We start from the raw sequence: 21,245 nt of genomic DNA, 5'->3' as shown, positions 1-21,245 counted from the left end.
AGCTTATTTGAGGAACATGTGTGGTGGAACAATGACCAGAGTGCTGATGTGTCGTAGCAAATCACCTTGAAACCTTACAATCAGCACAGGACTTCAAAACCTTTCATCCTAGCCATCAACGCCTTAAATGTACCTTTAAATATCAGATGAGTTAGTCATAAATAAATTATTTTTCATTCTTTTCAAATCGCAGTTCTATTAAATTTTTATTAGAAACTCTCAAAAATGGATATTGTATAGAACATATAATGGTGACGTCAACGTTATCCCAAACACTCGCTCGGGCACGTGGAAGACCACGGCTCCGCGAATCTCCGGCTCTTGGGGAGGATTTCACATTTGAGAGAATACATATTCTCCACCAAGAAATCCGAGCTGAATACGTGATGAACATACATAAAAGGGTCATCAAACAAAAATAAAAGGGTCAAATAAAAGGGTCAAAGGGTCATCAAGTATGAATTTTTTCTATCAATCTACAGAGCGTCTTCACAGAATCATGATTTGCGTATGAAGCTAAAACAGAGTTCCTTGTTCTCCGTCGAGCAGAACTTTTACTGGCGTATTTATATGATTATTTACGCTTTTTGAGATCTGCCTTTTGTTTTAGCTGGGTATTGCCAACCAAGATCTTTTAAAGAATCTATAAGGTCCTAAAAAGTAATACCAAAAGCGATAAATAACCGACAGCGGCTCTGTCGTTGAAGACTGCTATTGCGTGCGCGCCATTTATGTAGCCTGCCGACCTTGTTTTGAAGGAGCCACGAGAGGAGCGGTGATAGCGCGACTGGTTGGCGGTGCGGATCAGGGCAGTGTATAGATTTGGCTCAGTGTCACACACCGAGAAAAGTTTTGTATCAGACTCAACGCCGGTGAGTAGGTGTAGTGATGCTTACCTTATGTCACGGGGTTGCTCTGTGAGGATGAAATAATTTCTCCGCCCCTACTACATTGGCATCGGAGCCCAGATCACGCAGCAGCCTGACGTCTCAGGTGGTGTAGTTTTTTACATAATTTAGTGGAGCGGGTGAGCAGAGAAATCTTTTATCCCCCTGAAATGGAGCAAACCATGTTCTCCCTGATTTTAACCAAGTTTTTTTTTCTCTCATAGTTGGGGAGGGGTTGGCATCCTATCCAGCCAGTGTCTGAAATTTGGGTGTTTCTTGGTGTTTTTCGCCCCAAGACATTTTAGTCTCCACAAGTGTACACTGGAAAGAATACGAAAAATTGTTCTCCGTGTTCAGCGTGAGGCGTGAGCCCGTCCCGAAAATCGGCAAGGCCGCGCGCCGCACTCACCACGACTGAAAGCGGCATGCTGCTGGCGGGTTTCAGCTGAATCATTTTTCAACATTGGCAATGGCACACAACTTTCCTCACAATGCACTACACACTCAGGTCTGACCCCGCTCACCAGCATATTTTCAACCCACCTGCCGTCTACCGACGACACTCCCTACCCCACACGGAAACCAGAACGCCGAACCGCAAACAACAATCGGCCCTCCCGGCGGGGCGGATAGCCAAGGAGGAGAAATAACACGGGATCAGCTGTCACGACATGATTAAACTTTTCTGGATTACACAATGAAATTGATATGAAAACAAATGACGTCACAGTACGCCATGCATTTAAAGATATATAAATACATACATAAACATAACGTTGTTTTAGCACGTATGGAGTAAAAAAAGCGATTCAGTCGTTTCATATATGTTCTTTATCCAATTTTCATGTCAAGCTATCAGAATGAGAAATTCTATGCAAGGTATTACAATGACGTCACAAAGCATCCTAAACACTCGTGCGGACACGCAGAATCATGTGCTCCGAAGGGTCCATATCATATTGTCCAAGGTACAGAATGTCCAAAGGTACAGAATGTCCAAAGTACAGAATGTCCAAGGTACGCAATGTCCAAGATGAGAAATAACTTCCAAAATGGCGCAGAGAGGAAGGGGCCCGTTTCATAATGCCCAATGCACAGAACGTCCAAGGTACAGAATGTCCAAAGTACAGAATGTCCAATGTATGTATTGTCCAAGGTACAGAATGTCCAAAGACCAAAGCTTCCAAACTAGTTTCTACAGCGGCCGCCAGGCTATGAATGATCGCCCTTATTGGCAGGCAGCGTTACCCCGCCCAGCGCCGGCCGCGCGCATACAGTCGACACCATTACGAAGAACGCGCGCGTGAGGCTGGCCGGCCGGATTACTAGCTTAATTACAGATCCATGTCCGCTCCACGACGCGATGGAGCCGGCTGGAGGCGCCGCGCCGAGCATTGGTCGCTGATTGTCAAAGTTGAGCCCGGTGAGGTTTGCCTGCGTTTTGGGCTGCTAAAAAAACATCGAAAGCAGGCGGAATATGAAACGGAATTATAGCCGCGCTATGCCCGAAAATATAATTGTCGAAATCGACACCAGCAGTGGGCAATTCTGGATGCCGATCTTGACTGCTCAATTCTCAGTATAATGCAGACATCATAAGTTCGGGTTAAGAAGTTCAAACAAGTTCAAATAACAAATAAGCTCGAGTTGATTGCTTCTGGCATCATACATTAGCATTGTGGTTTTGTAGCATTGTAGCATAGCACTAAAAAAGGTTTTGAAGTGAAATAATTTTGTAGATTTGTTTAATTTGCCTTTTTATTTAAGCTGGGTGTTGCCAATAAATAATTTCTAAGAACTCGGCAAAGTCCTAAACAAGCAGCATTGAAAGAGAATGGAAGCCGTAATTGGGGCCGTTTCCGTCGTTGAAGACTGTTCCCCTGTGCGGTCGTCTCCCGGGAACGGAGCCGTGGTTCGGGGCCGTGCGGTGCAGTCCCAGAGTGGTGGTTGGGGGTTTACGGCCTTTTTCCTGTTATGCCTGGGTTGGCTGCGTTGCCGTGCCCGAGTCGTGTCATGTTTGGGTCGTGTGCGGGTCGTGTTTCTCGAACTGTTCGCGTCTGGACGACTCGCCGCGCAGGCTGGCCGGCTCTTATCAGTCGGCGTCCCCCTCTGTTCTCAGTAATTGGCCAGCGGCTCTTGGCCTACCTTAGGGCTCAGGCGGCGCCTGTATAATTTGGTCCGTGTTCCCGTACAGTCGACAGCGCCAGGCGCCAAGTGGAGATCCATATCGGTGAGCACCTAGCGACAAGTGATTCCTGACGTGGAACGTGTGCTCGTGCAAAGGCTGCAATAGCTACTTATTACGTTCCTGTTTTTTGGGATCTAGGTTGCTGTATGTTCTTTACAGTTATGAGGTATTTTTCATTTTGGAGGTGCTTCGACTGCCATGGTCATTTTGCAATTTATATTTTATATGTGTCCTGGTTTTTCATAAATCCTCTCTCCTTCAGTGTTTAAAAATAGTATGTTTCATTTTGCAAATGAATTTCTTAAAACTTATGCCAAATAGTGGCTAATTCACTTGTGATCATGTCAATCTGTAAAAAATCCATCCACAGCTGGGATGCTTACATGATTTGAGTGCACTCAACCCAGAGCATTTGTGTAGTTGTGTACCCAGCTCAGGCCAGGGCAAATTGTACAAATTGTTTGAATTAGACTTACTTTCAGACATTTTTATGCCAGTTCTGCTCAAAAGTAATTCAGACATTTAGGACACATAACAACTGCTGAGGGTTTGTGATTAAAATGCAGATTGTTAGCATGTTTTAATTTCTTCCAATTTTGCTTTGCTGAACAGAGCTGCTGGTAAACTTCAATGCCCTCCTGGAATTCTGAGGTAGGTTTTACTGGATTGTACTCAGCATCTCTAGTGTGTGCATACTGATGGCTGCTGGTCATATACTTTCTAATGTCATGTTGCTTAAGTGTAGTACAGCTGCTATATGCCACCTGATTTGGTGGGTCTTGTCACAGGTTTTGTCTGCATTGAGGAGTTTGTGAACAGGCCTGTGTGTGTGTGTGTGTGTGTGTGTGTGTGTGTGTGTGTGTGTGTGTGTGTGTGTGTGTGTGTGTGTGTGTGTGTGTGTGTGCGTGCGTGCGTGCGTGCGTGCGTGCGTGCGTGCGTGCGTGCGTGCGTGCGTGCGTGCGTGCGTGCGTGCGTGCGGGCGGGCGGGCGGGCGGGCGGGCGGGCGTATGTGGTGCGTTGTGCGTACATGCATGCATGCATGTGTGTTTGCATGTGTGTCTGCATCCAGTTTTAATCCATAAAACTGTTGTATGGTTTTTTAGCTACCTTCCTGGATCCTGTTTCATTCTCTTTGTGCAAAACTGACGTTTCAAGATTCGTTTCCACGGTGCCAAACTTCTTATAACTGAGATATCAATTATATAGCAATATGAATCTGGGCATCGCCAGGGATGGGGTCGCTATTAGGCTTGTCATGCAATTTCGGCTAAGTGCTCAACCATCTACGATTCGTGTGTTCTAATCCCGGTTGGATGAGTCTGTATTGCATTAATTTTGCGAGTTGAGCAGCCTTAGTCGTACAAAGTTACATCACGTATAACTATATCATCACATAAGTTTATGTAAAGCATGACAATGGATGATTGCTAAATATCACGTACCATTGAAGTGTTGCAACGTGGTGTGCTGCTTGCAATGTGCGACGTTTTGCAGTACTGCAGTTACGCATGGTCTTATCTCGGAGGGCCTCGACTTACGAGTAGGCTGGATGTGATTCTAGGCGCCATTTGGCTTTGTACGGTCGTTAATCGTTTTTGCAATGTGTAGCAACCCTTTGCAATGCTTTCTCAAATCATCTTTATAGAAGCTTCCGTGCGTTGTGTGAACAATGGAGGTGGTGCTAGGGATATATCTCGCTTTATTAACCCCCAGACGGTGTTGCAACGTCCTGTAGTTTTCAAGCAATTGCCCAATTTCACCATTGATTGGCTTCATCTTTCCTGGAGCTGTTTATGATAATCACAGGGTTCATTGGTGCTTATTTTGCATTATGAATGGCTGCAATATTCTGCAATATTTGCAACTACTATTAATTTGGTTTCTGGACCATTCGCACTTTGCGAAGTCGGCGACGGTGTTTATTTCGTTTCCTCATGACCTTTTTCATTGTGGGCCAGTAATGTACCCATATGTTCATGCAACCTGGCCGTCCCGCAAAGAACCACTCTACTCCGTGCTCAGAATGTGTGAGATAAGCAATGAGCTGTACCCACGCTGTTCATGTGTGAGGATGGGCAATTCCTTGAGAGACATTCAGGTAATGTCGCGTCACTGCTCCGGGTGGAGTTGAGATAGGGAAATGATACTGAGAGAAGTCTGTTGAGTGGTCCCTGCTGTACCCGCCCGATATGACTTGGGTTACGTTACGGCCAGCAGAGAATGTCGCCCACTCTCTCCTAGTTTGTCCTTGGCTTAAACATTACTTGATTTGAGTTGGAGTTAAAAGCCCATCCCTTCTCTCCGCTGAGCTCTCGTTGTTCATATTGGCCCTTATCATATATTGTTTTTTCTGTTCTGCTCATTCATCCCACAATCGCCATATACTACAATCATTCATCGTACTCCCAATTAACTTCGCCCCATCCCGCGAGTCACATCTCCCACGTCCTGTAGGCAAAGTTCCTGTTTTATGAGGGCCACTTTGACTGGCTACCCCTCCCTCTCGACGAGATGAATTCTGTTCTGACAGTCCAAAGTCCGGTCTCCTCGATCCGTAAAGTTAGCAGTGTCGGCGGACACTATGGGCGTGGAGGCCCTGCTTACATTGTTGTCTTTGGCCTCACGCGCCCGATAAGTTGTTAGTTGATCCAGAGTGTTTCGTCGGCCTGTCCCCGACAACATGGCAGCACGGGGAAAATGCTTAGTTGCCTATTTTGCATACATGCCTGGTTTATTTGTTCACCAATAAGTGCTCCCAAGAGCAGCTCGTTGGCTCTGACTAACTTAAACGTGGAAACAATATACACAAGCTAAGCAGCGCCGGATCGTTGGCTGGCAGCCCGTACCGTGTCAACCACATGGCGAGTGTTTGACGTGTTTGAGTGTTTGTCACCCAAGTGGTCAGCGCCCTGTCATATGCTGGTAAAGTAAGTCATCAGAAGAATGGAACGGAGATCCAGGCATTGATTCGCATACCTTTGTCATGAAGCCTTGCCCTGATTCACGCTGTTCCATAACGCCGGCTGATGTTGGTGGAAGTGGACGTTGTAGAGGGCAGGGAGTCAATACGATCCCCTGCCTTTTCCAAGCTAAGAAGGAGAGAGTCTCGCGGAACTGAACCCAAGTTGATTGCTCTCAACGAGTTTCAGATGTTGGCGATCACTTATTTGTTGTTAGGTCAATGATTGATCTCACCATGCCCAGTCAAAGGTCAAATTTCCCCGAAAAGCTCACTTTTCCAGCTGTGCATGCCGACATTTATGAAGCCAGTTCATGCAACGACACGAAATGTACACACGCACTTTGTATAACACTGGATGCAGTGCAGTTAACATGCAGTTTGATGCATTTTGAGCATATGTTCATGGGGCTGAGCTCCGTTGATGTAACGGTGTCGGGCCGCCGCGGACGATCGACGAATACGTGAGTTGCCACCTGCTGCCAGCGCCTGGCGTGAATCGGAGTGCTACCTTCCTAAAAAAGGTCACTGCTTGGAAAGGCAACAGGCTCATTGCTATGTCAAAATACGCACAATAAAACCACCATAGACTACCGAGAATATGAATGCGATCTCACGGTATGCCGGAGAGATACCCTCAGGAAACCCAGGGGGAAACCCTCCTCCCCCTGTCAGGGCGAGCGTTAGCCTGACTATGAGGTGGAACCCGAAACAACAGTAAAGGTGCCCCAGAAACCAAGCCAACGACGGGAATTATCTTGCTGGTGTCGGAATGAAATTCGTTAAATCTGGGATTTTTTCCGAAATCTAGGGAGGGTAAGAGGTTGACAGGCATTTCAACCAGAGCACTGCCTCATACTCCAAGCTGAAATGCCAACGCCGAGACTAAAACATTGGTGACACCGCTGGGAGGAACTCCACATATCACGCCCTGATCCCTCGACGGTCGAGTTGAACCGGTCATCACCTTCCCCAATTGCCCGATCTGCGGTCGGAAGCGGGTGCGTGGTTTGCCTCCCCGTCCCCCCCCCCCCCCCCCTATTGAAATGTCAGCTGGCAGTTGACCAAGGAGAAGCAAGCGGGGTTTCTATTCAATAAAACAAAAGCGTCAATCTATTTTTGCCCTGCGTTATATGGACTCGTTGGCCCAACACAACTTGGTCCGCCTGATCCACCTGGCATCACATCTGATTTTGCTGACGACATCTCTATTTGACTTCGTTTGACCCGGGATCTCAGCAATTTTATCATGATTATGCACGATCGGTTATTTTTCACGTCTCACCTTCGTCTTGGTTTTTTTCTTCGTGAGCGTATTGATCTGCGTGAGATTGATTACGGCGTTGCGTTTGTAAATCTCACTGTCATTTGTGTCGCAATATCCCCAGCGTCACTATGTCGCCGCCTGCATGGACAGCGGTGTGCTCTGTGATCCCTCGACAATGATGTGTACATGACATGTGCTCTTTGTGCTGCTACTAAGTTTTACGCCGATTGCCTTGTGGCATGAACTTCTGTACATTACGTCAAATAGGTGTCAAAGGTGTTCCTTCTCCTTTACTGGTTGTACTATGAAGGGTATTGAAACGACGAAGTCGTTCAGTAACACGTGGTCCAGCGTGGCAATATGTTTGTAATCGACATGTGCTGATATTGCCGTGTCTTGAGTGTTGTGCTTTGCCCCAGGGTGCGACAGTGCGTATGACTCAGGTCAGGTCATACTCAGGCTCAGTGCAAAGTTAATAGGTCAGCATGACAGAGATGCATCGTTAATTACCAATGTCTTTTTCAGTGCGTGTCGTCCACCTGGTGAGGAGTCCTTGCTGCCAGCGTTTGTAAGGGCATTGGCTAGGTATCGGATAGTATTATACCGTCGGCATTTGCTAGGACAGCTGGGATAGGCGTTGCTTTGCAGAAATGCCTAAACCTCGGTCGAGTTATTCATCGCACAAAAGGATAAACGCCCTCAAATGCTACGCGTGTAACGTTAAGGTCGTAGCCAAGAATTTGCCCAGCCACATGAAATGTAAGCATGGGGCGGAATATGACATTCTCGCTAAAAAAAGCACGATATATGGCTGGCTCTCTCATTGAAAAAGCTGCTCATGACATGAGATGTGCATCAATTTCTCCACGCCCAACGTTTCCCCAACGGAGCACGTCTTTTCAAGGGGTTGATGAAAGTGTCACAGTTGCCACTGGTGAAAATACACCAGTAACATCGCCTAGTGCCATGTATGTAACGGTTGATTCGTCTGTCATTGAAGGAGTCGTCTCATGTACCGGTTGTGGTAATACAGGTGATGTTCTTTCACAATCTCCTGTGCCAACCGCGCGTCAGGCAGGGGACGGCATTCATTCGTCGGTTGTGAGAGGAGAATGGACAGAAATTACTAGTCATTTCACTGATCTCAGCCCTACAATGCTTGATACACCAAACGCTAACGCACCAGACGACAGTATTGATGACATCGCAGCTGGCACTGCTGGCACGCGTACCCCGGGGCATGGCAAAGACGCTTTCCCCCAAGATGTTATGCAAAATTTACGAAGGCTGTTGAGACGTTGAATACCCCGGCGCAGATAACCCTACCACATTTGCAATCGGAAATGGAAAGCATATGCTTCTTCTGCCGTATGATATTTCTACCTTACCTATATTTGCTTGCTCACATACTTCATGCGTGCGTACTTTTGTAATAAAAAAAACACGAAATGAGGTGTGGTGGCGCCACCTATACCCGTCACAACTCTCGCGATATAAAAGGGACGGCAACGTGGTGCTTGGCCGCGGCAGGACGTGGTGCAGCGTAGAGCGTGGACAGGAGAAAGCGAGTACACGAAGGTGAGGCATTAAAGGCATTTAAGTCAATTCTGAAGTCGCTTTCTTATGTTGCAATACCCAACATGATTGGTTACCATGACACCCATGGGACATACTCAGACATGGACATACCATGACGCCCATTCTTACGCGCGTGGACAGATGACCCGGATTCTGCCCGCACCGCCTACGCGCGGTAGGGCGAGGCAGTGCCGGTGCGCCAGAAGTGCTCGAATTTTGCAAGGCTTTGCTACACAGCTCAAATTTCTGTGGCCTGCGGCGGATGAGGGATGTGAGCATATGCAATGTATGTTTGATGGCCGAAGAATGCGTAAAATGAGACTTTCGTCTCATTTCAGAATGAAACTATCCATTTAAGGCGGCTTTATATGGGCTTTTGAAACCACAATGCATCCACCGTAATCGGAAAGCAATGAATTGTATCAAGACCTTTGAAAATTAAAGTAGTTACGATCTCGCACCGGCGACGATGTCCGCAGCACACTACATCGTCAGGCTATGGCGCTGATTGGTCGTGGGTAGACGAGTCAGCTGACCGGTCGACCAATCAGTTGAGCATGGGACAAAAGTCCGTGCCGCGTTATTTAGGAAAAGGTTAGGTTGGGTAAGTTGTGAGATGCGTTTGCGAGGAACATTGTTCGCATAGATAAGACTGAAAAGACCTAGCTCATCGTAAAAGCGACTATGCAAATTTAGAGTGTTGATACTTTGGCAGCATGCTTTTGTCGAAACAAAAGCAGAGGTGCTATTGTTTCCGAGTTATACAGGCGTTGTTTCGATGATTTTCCGAGGAAGAAAGCTGTTGCTTACGCCTTATTTAAGTTGGCCAATGTGGGATCCCGGAAAATTGTCGGCTTAATTAGGTTTGTGACGTCATTGGGTATTTATATTCAGTTCAACAGCAGGGAGTATGTATCATTCAGCAGAGATTGTGTATTACATTCAGCAGAGCATGTGTTACATTTGGCATTTTACTGCCTTATATTCAGCAGAACATGTATAACATCCAGCAGCATTTTATATACATTGTGCTATAGTTGTCCATGCCTATTACATTAGTGTAATTTATATAAAAGATTGTCTTTCGGACAGTTGGAAACTTTCAGAATTGTGAGCTGAGTTGCAATTTTTTGGTTATGAATAAGCCTAGTCAGTGTTTCTGTGCTTGGCATCTACTGTCACCCTTACCACACAATGGTCCCAAAATGTCAGCTTTGGATATAGTGTAAATTTGCTAGGAATATATTTAGTTCTCTCTGCAAGCTGTGATCATAACATTTTTGTTCTCCCTCCCCAAGAGCTGAAAGCAAATTTCAGATGCTGTATCCAACTATATAGGGAACTGCAACTTTGTTCCCAAATGAAGTACATCCAGGCCAGTGAAAGCCTAGGCAGGTATCACATTGCCCCAAAATCTTTCCTCTGGGTGAGCAAGGTTGTACACTGGGTAGAATGTAGCTGCTTTAAACGCCATGTTCCAGGTGCTGCTATTTATATTGTGACTTGCATGAAATTTCAGTCATAAACTTAGCATTATATGCTCTGTGGAATGGTGCAACAAGTGCACAACTGCTTTTGAGCATCTGCTTCTATCAGCCTTTATTGGGGCTGACACCTTTACAATATAATTATCAATATCAACAACTTTGTATCAGACTTACCTAGGAAGCTAGAAAATTTAATAATTGCAAGCAGCTGATTTGTAGTGGTCCTTGCCAATCACTGAAACCAACTAGAGCATGGTGATGATTGTCATCTGCTGCCAAAGAATGTCTTTTAGTGGCAGCTGTGAATGCAGTGCGGATTGACATGGGTTATTTTGTTCTCACTTCAAGCAGTGATTTTAATATTTTTGCTCTCTCCCCCAACAGCCAAAGCCAAATTTCAGACACTGGAAATAACTCCTCCGCCCCTACTGCGTTGACTCCTGAGTGCTGATCACACAGCATGTTCCAACATCCCAGATGGTGTATTTTTGTACATAACATACATTTGCATCTTTGTACATCTTTCCTTTTGGTCAGGAAGATTGTACCTTGGCTAGAATGTACCTGCGCGACCACTGCCTCAGACACGCCTATCTTTATTAGTGTGGTCTATATGACATTTCAGTCATCAAGTTGTCATAATGTGCTCTGTGGAATTGTTCAACAGGTGCACAAAATTGTAAGCATTGCTTTCTCTCAGCCTCAATTGGGACACACACCTTAACAATGGGGTTGTCTATATTAGTGACTTTCTATCAGCTCCGTAGCTTCAAAGAATACAGAAGGTGTGAGCTTAGATTTAGAAAGGAAGCACTCACCTAAGAAGCTAGAAAAAAATAAAGAATAAGATTAAATTTTTAAAAGTAAAATTAAAAAAATAATTAAAAAAATAAAGAATTGCAAGCAACCACTCTGTAATGGTGTTTCACAATTACGGAGACCAGCTAGAGCATGGTGTTTACTGTCATCCACTGCCAAAGAATGTCAATTCAGGGCCAGCTGTGAATACAGTATAAATTTACCAAGGTTATTTTATTCTCACTACAAGCCATGATTTTACCATTTTTGTTCTCTCTCAACAGCCAAAACCAAATTTCAGGTACTGGTGCCCCTGGTTCTTGAATGTGGTGAATGACATTTTAGAGATTGTGGCACATTCAACAAGTGTTTTACTTATCTTCAGCATGCAAACTGTGGAGACTTTCCATGGCTTGAAACTTGCAACATTTTTACTCTGTTGGTGCAAAGCTATCAGTTGGCACATGCAATGGTAGATGAAAGGGCTCATGGTTTATTAAGATGGGGCAGGATGGTGAAATCTTTAGACCATTCAGTGATTGATATAAGTGTATTCCACCCTCTTCTCAAATGTCTGTGAGAATTGTCATAGCATTTAATATCTACTTTGGTGCAGTACAAATTCAGTTTTCCAGGTACTATGAGTGCTGCTTTTTAAGCAACACTATTTTTGGTGTTACCAATATATTGTTATATTGGTGTTAACCAAAGAATGCTGTGCATTGGATGTCACTAACTTATCATTTTAGGACACTCTTGATTGTTAAAGTCTAAAATGGACAGTGTGTGTTGCAATAACTTTATGTGAGTTTAATTTCTGGTCAGCATTGTAGAACTTCAGGAACCACCAGCATAAACATGTGGGTAACGCCCCTCCCAAACAAATACTACTGAATCACGAGCATGTTAGGACTGAGAGCCATATGGTCACTGTCTGAGGAGCCAGTGTCACATGAGGTGAAAGTCATTGGATGTTATTGATCAGTTAAGTGTGTATCAAGCATAAAGTGACAAATAAAATACAATGCAAAGCAAAATGCAATGCAAGACCGTAACCACCTGATATGGCCCACACCACGACATCTGCAACTTTGGCGAGCGGCCCACCAGTCTCGTCGGCTTGTAGAGCCACACCATATCCTCGACTTGACAGGCATACTGACGAGTTCAGAGTTACACGCCCGCGAAGATATGCAGCATATTTCGGTGGGGCTATTTCAGGGTCTTCCAGGCATCCATGATGCTACAATAACGTCATCGAAATCCTGTCATTCCATTGGTCATTGGCGACGATGAAAACCAGCAACAATGTGATTGACGAGTCGTTTATATCTGGCGTTCGCGAGTCTCACTTCCAAATATTAGGGCCGGCATTTGGTTCTCAATATTGTGCACGGTGCGATGGCGCCATCAGATGTTATCTGAGCCTTTTGATGGATGGATTTCGAGGACCAGAGGTTACGCTAAGCAGTGCTTGTTGTGTGAGCCCTGACCCCTACCACCCGATCGCGCAATTTCAGGACAACGGTAGAATTGGTTGGTAAAGTTTAAGGTGTCGCAATGTTCGGCACGGTCCGTCCGTCCCTCCGGCACTAACCTTCAGCGCGGCCGTTGCCGCCGACCCCAAGCCATGTTTATCAAGGGCAAATAGCAAGTGCGTCAAGCGACTGGGACCCACCCCACCACGGGAAGGGGATCGGAAGGCAGGCGCTCTGACCAACTAAGCCACCGGAGCGGATAGCTTGGATGTTTTGAAATGTGAAACATTCCCTTAAAGAGAGCGTGCCAATTGTTGTACTTTTCGCTTATGGTTAGGTCAGACGCGTCCGATTTGATCGGTAATACCGGTTTTCAGAAAATCCTGAGTAGCCCAAAATTTTGATTTCAAGAAGTCTCTCCTGGCATAGAAATGTCAGTGAACTACCTGCTCACCACTATGAAAGTTATACATTTCATTTCCCTTGCTGTTTCCAACGGGCGTGTTCTGTACTAGTTGCGGCACGTTAGTTTGCCCAAATATTCGTATAACGAATGCTGCGAAAGTATGAAACGCTCTGTTAGGGTAAAGAGATACGCAAATATTAGGGGAATGTCCAGCAAATTCAGCGAAGCGTTACGCCTTGGCTCTTTTCGAGGCGTACCTTGTCTTTGGAAATAAGCTTGTCACATTGTCCATAGTGACGCACTGGCTCAGAATTCAACCGATGCCCCTCTCGGTAACTGGCCCTTATCGTCCGCTGCACCGATCGCAAGTGCTCATGCTGACATCATTCGCACCAGTGAAGGTGCCACTTTTCAGCCTGCGCGCCCGCACTATGCGGGTCAAAACAGCTAAAATGTGCTACCTCTAAACCGTTGCAGTCCTGCAATCGTCATGACGACCGCGATCCTGACAACTGTAGCTGGCAGGGAAGAAGTGCAGTGCTGTTGTGAACCGTTGACAGCATCATTTGGACTAAATGTAATAGAAAGTTACTGGAAAATTTACAAATCAAATTTGACTTACCTCAGGGGCTATCGTTGGGTTTCATCCATCAACTGGTCCCTTTCCACCGTCTATATTCCACAAAAGACATCTCTTCCATGGATGGTTTTCGATGATTCAGTTGGACAAAGCGAGTGAAGTAATTGACCACTTTTATAATCGTTATATTGTGCCACTGATGGTGTTCTATTGCCGTTTTAACTATGTCATTTATCAGAAAATGCCTTTTTAAGGGTCAATGCAAATTGTCCCCACTCCTCATGAAGACGTCGGCTGTCTATGACTTCTAGCTCGTTTGATACTTTTGTCAATACGAAACATCCGTCCTGTAGCTCCGCAAACGAAGTTGCGTGACGTCTGGGCAGGGCTAGGCACATCCACAAAATACACAGTACAGGTTTCTCCCGAATTTACTCGCTTTCCTCGTCAAGGGGGGAGGGGGATTGGACTCACCTCCGTCCTCAACTGAACAACTGAATAGGAAATTACACAACTGGCAATACCACTTTTACATGCGTCTCTGACTGCTCGGTTTTCCTCCTTTCAGGTGCCTTTTAGTGCCTTGCTGCAGAATGATGGACGGTCGGAGCCAGTACACGCGCTCGTCGGGGTGCCCAGTCAGCGCGTCGTGCTAACTCCCTTCCTCTGAATCCGACTGCACCGGTCGCTTTCAAACAGCGTCTGGGCATGTTCGCGACAACGGCGTTCAAGCGAGGCGCGGTGGTCCGCGTCACGCTGCAAAATTTCTTAACGTACGACGACGTGACTGTGCTCCCTGGCGCGCGACTCAACCTCATCGTCGGCCCCAACGGCTCCGGCAAGTCCAGCATCGTGGCGGCGCTCGTCCTGGGGCTGGGCGGCACCCCTGAGATGCTGGGCCAGGCCGGCAAGGTGGACCGATATATCAAGGCCGGCGCCGATACGGCGCTCATCGAGCTGGAGCTGTTCGACGAGGACGGAAACCAGGTCATCTCGCGTCGCATCCACAGGGGTGGGAGGGAATCGACCTGGAAACACGGCGATGATGTGGTCTCGCACGAAGACGTTCTGGGCGTAGCCGCAAAACTCAATATCGCGGTGGGTAACCTTTGTCAGGTCCTGCCGCAGATGAAGGTGCAGGATTTTGCGAAGTTGGACGCCAGGGGCTTGCTGGAGGGCACTGAAAAGGCGGTTGGCTACAAGGGCATGTATAAGGATCATCAGCGCCTGAAAGATGGGGATCAGGAAGCGAGGAAAATAACTGAGGATATAAAGGAGTATGTTGTGAGAATCAAGGAGTACACCGAGAATCTCGAAAGACTTCAAGTTGTTGTGGATAACCAGAAAGCGAGAGAGAAACTCGTTGAAGAAGTCCAACGGTTAACAGCGCGTAAAATGTGGTTTAAGTACGAAGCGGCTTCCCAACAGTTTCAGGAGCGCGCGAGAGAAGCTCGTGAGGCAAAAGCAGTCCTCCAAGAACATGAACGTGACCTGATGTGTCTGGAGAATACCTTAAGCAGTGCAAAAAGGAAAGAAACTGCCTTGAAGAAAAAGTCTGAAACCAGCAGCAACAACTTGCGGGAGGAGAATGAGCGGCTGACGAGGCTCCGCGCCCAAGTGAGACAGGCGGGGGAGACCATATTACGCCTGAAGCAAGAGCACAACTCGAAGGCTGTCAAGGAGAAGGAGCGCCAGGAGCGCGCCCTTGAACTGAAACAGAAGCTTGAGTACGCACGGAAGCAGCTGGACGAGTGCGAGGAAGCGGACCCGGCGCTGGACGACGAGATTCGCAACTGTGACGGCGAGATTCGCGGGCTGTCGGGTCGAGAGACCAGTGAGCAGGCCACGCTGGACGCCCGCTCCAAGGATCATGAGCAGCTGCAGGGCCGTGTCAACGGCCTACAGTCGGAGCTAAAACGCGTTCGCAGCGACGGTGGCCAGCGGCTGCAGATTCTGCGCGGTCGCGACAGGGACTTGTACAAAGCGGTGCTTTGGCTGCGGGAGAACGCCACACGCTTCAAAGGCACGGTGCACGAGCCTATGATCTTGTTGCTGGACGTGTTCGACAAACGGTTCGCCAAGTACGTGGAGACTTCGATCCCCTGGGGGGATCTGTTCGCCTTCACATGCGAGAACCGTGAGGATATGAAGGAATTTCTACAGCAGACGCGTAATCGCCAGGGACTGCGCATAAGCTGCGTGCTCTCCGACCCGGCTGTGCCGCGAGATGAGCCGGTCGGCCTGGCTGCCAGAGATCGCGAGCTCGGCTTCACTCACACCGTCGGCGATCTGTTTTCAGCGCCGGACGCCGTGCGCCGGTATCTGCAACGGGTGAGCAACATCCCTGTGGCCAGCGTTGACAAGGAGGCCGAGGAGAGGATCGTGGTGGCGACAAGCGGGAAGAGCTGGCTGACTCGGTTCCTGGTCGGTGATACGAGCTGCACGTCAGGTCGCTCGCGCTACAGCAGTGAACCGTGGGTTACTTCGTCGAATATCTCAGCGCCTAGTCAGTTTCTCATGTGTCCCACGGATCAGTCCCGCGAGCTCGAGCTGGAAAGAGAGATCGCCGAGGCGAAGGTGCGGCGCGACGAGTTGAAGGAGAAGGTGGACGCCGTGCGCCAGGAAGTTGACAGGCTGGCCACGAGCCTCGAGACCCAGCGCCGCCGCCGGAAGGCGCTGACTGCGCGGCGCGACCAGCGCTGCAATTTGGAGGGTCTGCACCGCGCCGCGGAGAGGTCGCTGCAGAAATGTCAGCAGCAGAAGTTCGACGTGGCCAAACACGCCGCCGAGACGGACGCGAGCGTGCGCGCGGAGCTGGAGAAACTAGCCGGGCACCATGACCGCCTGCTCGCCGCTTGCCAGAAGCGCCAGGGCCAGGAGCTGAGGCTGAATGTGACGCGCGTGCAGCACGATCTTGCGCAGCGGCGCCGGACGGAGGCGACTAACGCGCTTGCCGAAGCGAAGAACGGGCTGGCCGACGAGCGGCGCACTGTGGAGGAGAAGGAGGGGCTGGCGCAGGAGGAGAGGCTGAAGGCGAAGCAGCTGAGATGCTCTGCACTGAAGCTGATGGGCCTGCAGGACGATGACGCGCTCGAGGCGCGGCTGGTCAGGCTGTTCCGCCCCCTTCCTGACTCGCTGCAGGCCGTGGAGGCTGAGATACACGAGAAGAACGCACGGGCTGGCCTCATCGCATATGACCAAGATGCTGTGGAGCGCCATGAGTCTCTGATGAGCGACCGAGGGCGGCTCCAGGAAGCTGTAACCGAACTGGAGCAGAGCCGCGAAGCCATAGGCAAGGGCTTGGCCAGTGTACGCCAGCGCTGGGAAACCCAGCTCGAGGAGATTGTTACCAAAGTCAACATCCACTTCAGCAAGTCTTTCCAAAAAATGGGCTGCGTCGGCGAGGTGGGGCTGCTCCGGCCTGACGACGGCCGCGCAGCCGGCTTCGGCATTTCGATCCTCGTCAAGTTTCGCGCAGCCGAGCAGCTGCTTCAGCTGTCAAGCATGCACCACAGCGGCGGCGAGCGCAGCGTAGCCACCATGCTCTTCTTCATCGCCCTGCAGAAGCTGGGAGACGCCAACGTGCCCTTTCACTGCGTGGACGAGATCAACCAGGGCATGGACGCGCTTAACGAGCGCCGCACGCTGGAGCTGGTGGTGGAGACGGCATGTCATGAAGACGGCGCGCAGTACTTCCTGGTCACGCCAAAGCTGCTACCGCGCGTCAGCTACCCGAGCAGTGGCATCACCGTCCTCTGCGTGTTCAACAGCCCTACCATGTTGCCGCACACCCAGTGGGATGTTGAGGCGTTCTGCCGCAGGATTGAGCAGAAGCGGTATGTTGGCGGGACCTAGCCAGCCTGGGCTGGCTGGACCAGAGGGCTGGCCTGCCTCGGCCTGATCTTTGCGTTTGATCCAATATGTCAGCGTGATCTTGTGGGGATATGCTGCGGTGTGGTGGTGTGATTTTGTGCTCGCAATTTTAATGGAAATGAAAAAGAAAATCTAAAAGTGATAGAAAAGGAACTGAAAATGACAGATTTACTGGGATGGATGCATCCATCGTTTTGGAATAATTACATCTTTACATGATTTTGCCCTCGTAGGCGATGACGCATGTCCAGAGTACATATCCAATGTAACGTAGTTGTATTCCCAAAATGAACATCAGTGCAGACGCTAGCATCTGGACTTGTGCTGGAGAATACCAAGCAGGAGACTGGGAAAATGAAGGCACTCTGGACCAGAACCACCATGATTTGTTACATGTGCCTTTTCTTACTAGAAGTATTGAGGTGCCATTCGTCCTCGCGCATAATGCACTGTGATTGTCCTCTTCGTGACTTAGTGTGTTATTAATAAATCACGTCAAGGCAACACATCAGATCTCATCTGTGTATTGCTGTGTGGAAGAGCAGTTGGCAATTAAACCCTCCATTGCCAGGCGGCACCCACTAACTGGAAGCGCAGGCGCACGCATTGCCCCGGGCCCCACCTTGCAACCACGTACGGTAAACATGACACGGTTAGGCCACCGATGTACATGTAGAGACCACATAGTTGAGAGACCACATGGACCACCGCAGCCACATGGAGGGGCCACATAGAGGTCACATGGAGACCACATGAGACCACCACAGTTGGTATCAGAACGCGGCGCTCCTCCTGTAAGGTTTCTCTGTGTCGTGTCACAGACCCATAATTCATGCGTCTTTTAGTCAAAAGATGTTTTACCGTTTGCTTCAGAAGGCTTTTTGACACAATTTTTGTTAAAGATATAGTTCCCACCTTTTGAATTGATGGATTTCTGTGATCAGAGCTCAAGCTAAGGGGTGCTTGTGGGAGCTCTGACACCCACCATCCGATCGTGAAATTCCATGTTAACGGCAGACTGGTGGTCGAAGTTTAACGTGCCACAGCGCTCGACACGGGCCGTCTTGCCCTATGGCGTTACCCCCTCTTCGGCGTGACAGCTGCCAACCGCCACAGACCATTCCAGTTAAGGGCAAATAGCAAGCGCCTGAAGCGACTCGGACCCGCTCAGCCACCGAGGGGATCAGGAGCCAGGCGCTTTAAGCAACTGAGCTGTGGGGATAGCCACATAACAGCGTTTGATCAGAGGCGTTGCCAGAGCGCAGCATGCCATGTGTGCAGCAATCGGCTGGTTGGCCCTGCTCATATTTCGAAGCCCTTCACTTTCTTTTGCTGAACTGAGGGGGTGCCGGTAGTGTAGTGGTTAACGCGCCTGCGTAAACCGCTGCGCGTCTGGGAAACCAGAGGTACGGGGTTCGATTCCCCGCGTTGCCCGCACTTCCTGGCAGGGTGACGGGCAGGAGACGCAGCTGATTGCGTCGTAAAGCCCCAATGGCATGACATGACATTGCTGAATTGAGCTCAGAACGGGGGAGGGGGAGGGAGAAGACCGGGGACCGTCGACAGCACCATCGACGGCGAATCCACGGACACTGCGGAGCTGGGGCGCGGCAGCCGCATCGCAGTCGTCGGCGGCGACGCACAGTCGCGGGCCTGCTCGACGTACCCACGTGTGTGTCCTTCGTCGCACTCGCAGAGGAGTGTTCCACCAGCATTGCCGTCCGCTTCGCCACCAGTGTGTAGCGAGGCGACCGACTGCCCAAGGCGACAGAAAAAAACACCGCCGACCTAGGGGGCGCCACAGAAGAGAACGGAAGCGGCGCGTGTCGGCCCCACCGTGATGTCCGTGAAGTTGGCCATTTAGTGACGAGTTCTGGGGGACGGCACTAAAATCTGTGTCCGAGGCAGACATCCAGAAACATGCGTATTAAATACTGTCACGGGTCACGGTTGATGAGAGGTGACCAGTGCCTCAATTTCAACAGGATTTAGTTTCATGACTTGCGCCTTTGACGTTGCATGGGGGGAAGCGCTCTCGAGGACGTCGATTGGCCCGGAATATTTGTCCGTGCTGCAGCCCCCGTGACCCCGAAGGTTGGTGGGAGGCGTCGTGTCTGGCACGCACAACTCTCGCTTGTCTTCAACTCTGCTGAGCATGCATACATACAGCGATGCATAGGCATTTTTGGGGATTTTTTGGCATTTTTTATGTTTATATTTTTATTTTTTGGCATTTGGGGAGCCTGTAACTTGTTTGGAAATTGGTTTACTTGTTCTGTCGCAAAAGCATGGCGTTGTATTTTTGGTACCGAGTTGGTGGTAAGGTGTGATTACTTCTCTCGGGGGACCTGCGGCGAACATAGTGACATAGTGCAGACCAACGCTACCCTTAAAAAGTGCGAAGCGTTACACGGGTCTAGTTGGCTATCGTGCGTGTGTGTGACTAGCAAACACGATATGAAATAACGGCGTTTTAGTAGCCTCACCCACCAATTTCTCGCGCTGTATGTAATAAGTGACAGTGAAACTACACAAGACGTATTTTATCAGGGGGCAACCGCTAAAGCCGCCGGATTTCCTGTGAACGCCGAGACAAAGAAAAGCACGCGCACACGGGGCACATGCCCGCCGTTTGCAGGTCTAATCTTGGCGTATATAGTTACAATTACTATTCACCAGCACAAAAGTGGTAGGTTGAAACAGGCGACGTAAGCGATTTGGAAAAATCAGTGTGGTGCGTGGCCGCTCCACACAATTGATGAACAATGCAAGCAGCTTCAGTTTAAGTCAGCATATTAGCGGCGAGTTCTTCCAGTTTTGGCTTGTCTTTGTTCGTGAGCACGATGAGCGCATCGCAGGCTAATGTGGCAAGGGTAGACCCGTTCGCTTTGTGGCGCCCGCCGGGGACGAAAACAGCCAGCATCGACCGGTCCGTTGCGAGGGGCACCCAGCCGCCGCGCGGAAACACACCCATCGCCCGCACCAGGAGCCGCTCGACGAATAATCCCCTCTTTCGGCGCCCATCCGCACAACAGCGCTAACTTCATCATCGAAATGGTACCGTAGGAAAAACGGACTTGGTCTTTGTCAGGGTACCGTTTTTGCGCCGAGCCGCGCAGTTTTGTCGACGAGATCGATGCTCTGCGTGTTTTTGCCTTTGTCGTTTATGGACCTTGCTGGTGGCACTGCGCTGTCCTGGAGTGATGTACAAATAATGTTGTGGGCGAGAGGACGACTGAATATATGTCGTAAGGAGATCAGACCTTGTAATGCCAGCAGATTTGACATCGTTCGTGGGGGGGGGGGGGGGGGTCGCGATGTCGGATCAAGACTAGACGGAAGCCGTTTCATGCTCTCGCAGTACGATAGATGACACACGTGTCCATTGCGGCTTCTTGAATTCAAAGGGCATACAAATTAACGAGTCGCAGTCCAAATGGTGGCGTTCACAATCGCTTCCGCCAGCAAACATGGGAGCTAAAAGCCGGCAGAGGACGAGGCATACACAAGTGCGCTCTTTCCGTATGGACTTCCTGTCTCCTGATGCGAAGCTGATGCAAGTGTGGCGGGCGACAGGCCATGTAATGGCTCAGTTGCTTTTAAGAGAATGAGACTTCCTGCCAGGACGCCGCCAAACGGGGGCATCTGTCGAGCTTCAATGGAGCCCCCAAGGTCGCTGTCTGAGGCTCTCAGACGAAACCTCCGCTTCGTCTGTTCAGGCGTGCCACAGGTCCATAGTATCAG

General features: G+C 49.2%; 1 protein-coding gene across 9 annotated transcripts; it reads left to right on the top strand.

The window, feature by feature from the left end:
• Positions 1–810: 810 nt before the first annotated feature.
• Positions 811–18,005, top strand: SMC5 (structural maintenance of chromosomes 5). Of its 9 annotated transcripts, none has more exons than XM_037219769.1 (4): positions 811–872; positions 3,007–3,117; positions 3,688–3,726; positions 14,197–18,005. In XM_037219769.1, exon 4 carries the CDS (start codon positions 14,337–14,339, stop codon positions 17,481–17,483), a length of 3,147 nt encoding a protein of 1,048 aa, XP_037075664.1. In that variant the 5' UTR covers positions 811–872; positions 3,007–3,117; positions 3,688–3,726; positions 14,197–14,336; the 3' UTR covers positions 17,484–18,005. The 9 variants fall into 9 exon arrangements, 8 of the variants coding, with proteins under 8 accessions (XP_037075664.1, XP_037075659.1, XP_037075661.1 ...); XM_037219768.1 differs by lacking the exon at positions 811–872 and adding an exon at positions 2,815–2,833; XR_005094084.1 differs by lacking the exons at positions 811–872; positions 14,197–18,005 and adding an exon at positions 7,827–8,187 and having other exon boundaries at positions 2,806–3,117.
• The last annotated feature ends 3,240 nt before the right edge of the window (positions 18,006–21,245 follow it).

The sequence above is a fragment of the Pollicipes pollicipes genome, unplaced genomic scaffold, assembly GCF_011947565.3.
Source record: "Pollicipes pollicipes isolate AB1234 unplaced genomic scaffold, Ppol_2.1 Scaffold_4295;HRSCAF=5057_pilon_pilon_pilon, whole genome shotgun sequence".
Lineage (NCBI taxonomy): Eukaryota > Metazoa > Arthropoda > Thecostraca > Pollicipedomorpha > Pollicipedidae > Pollicipes > Pollicipes pollicipes.
Note: the sequence above shows the minus strand (reverse complement) of the source record. Positions and strands in the feature narration are given on the sequence as shown.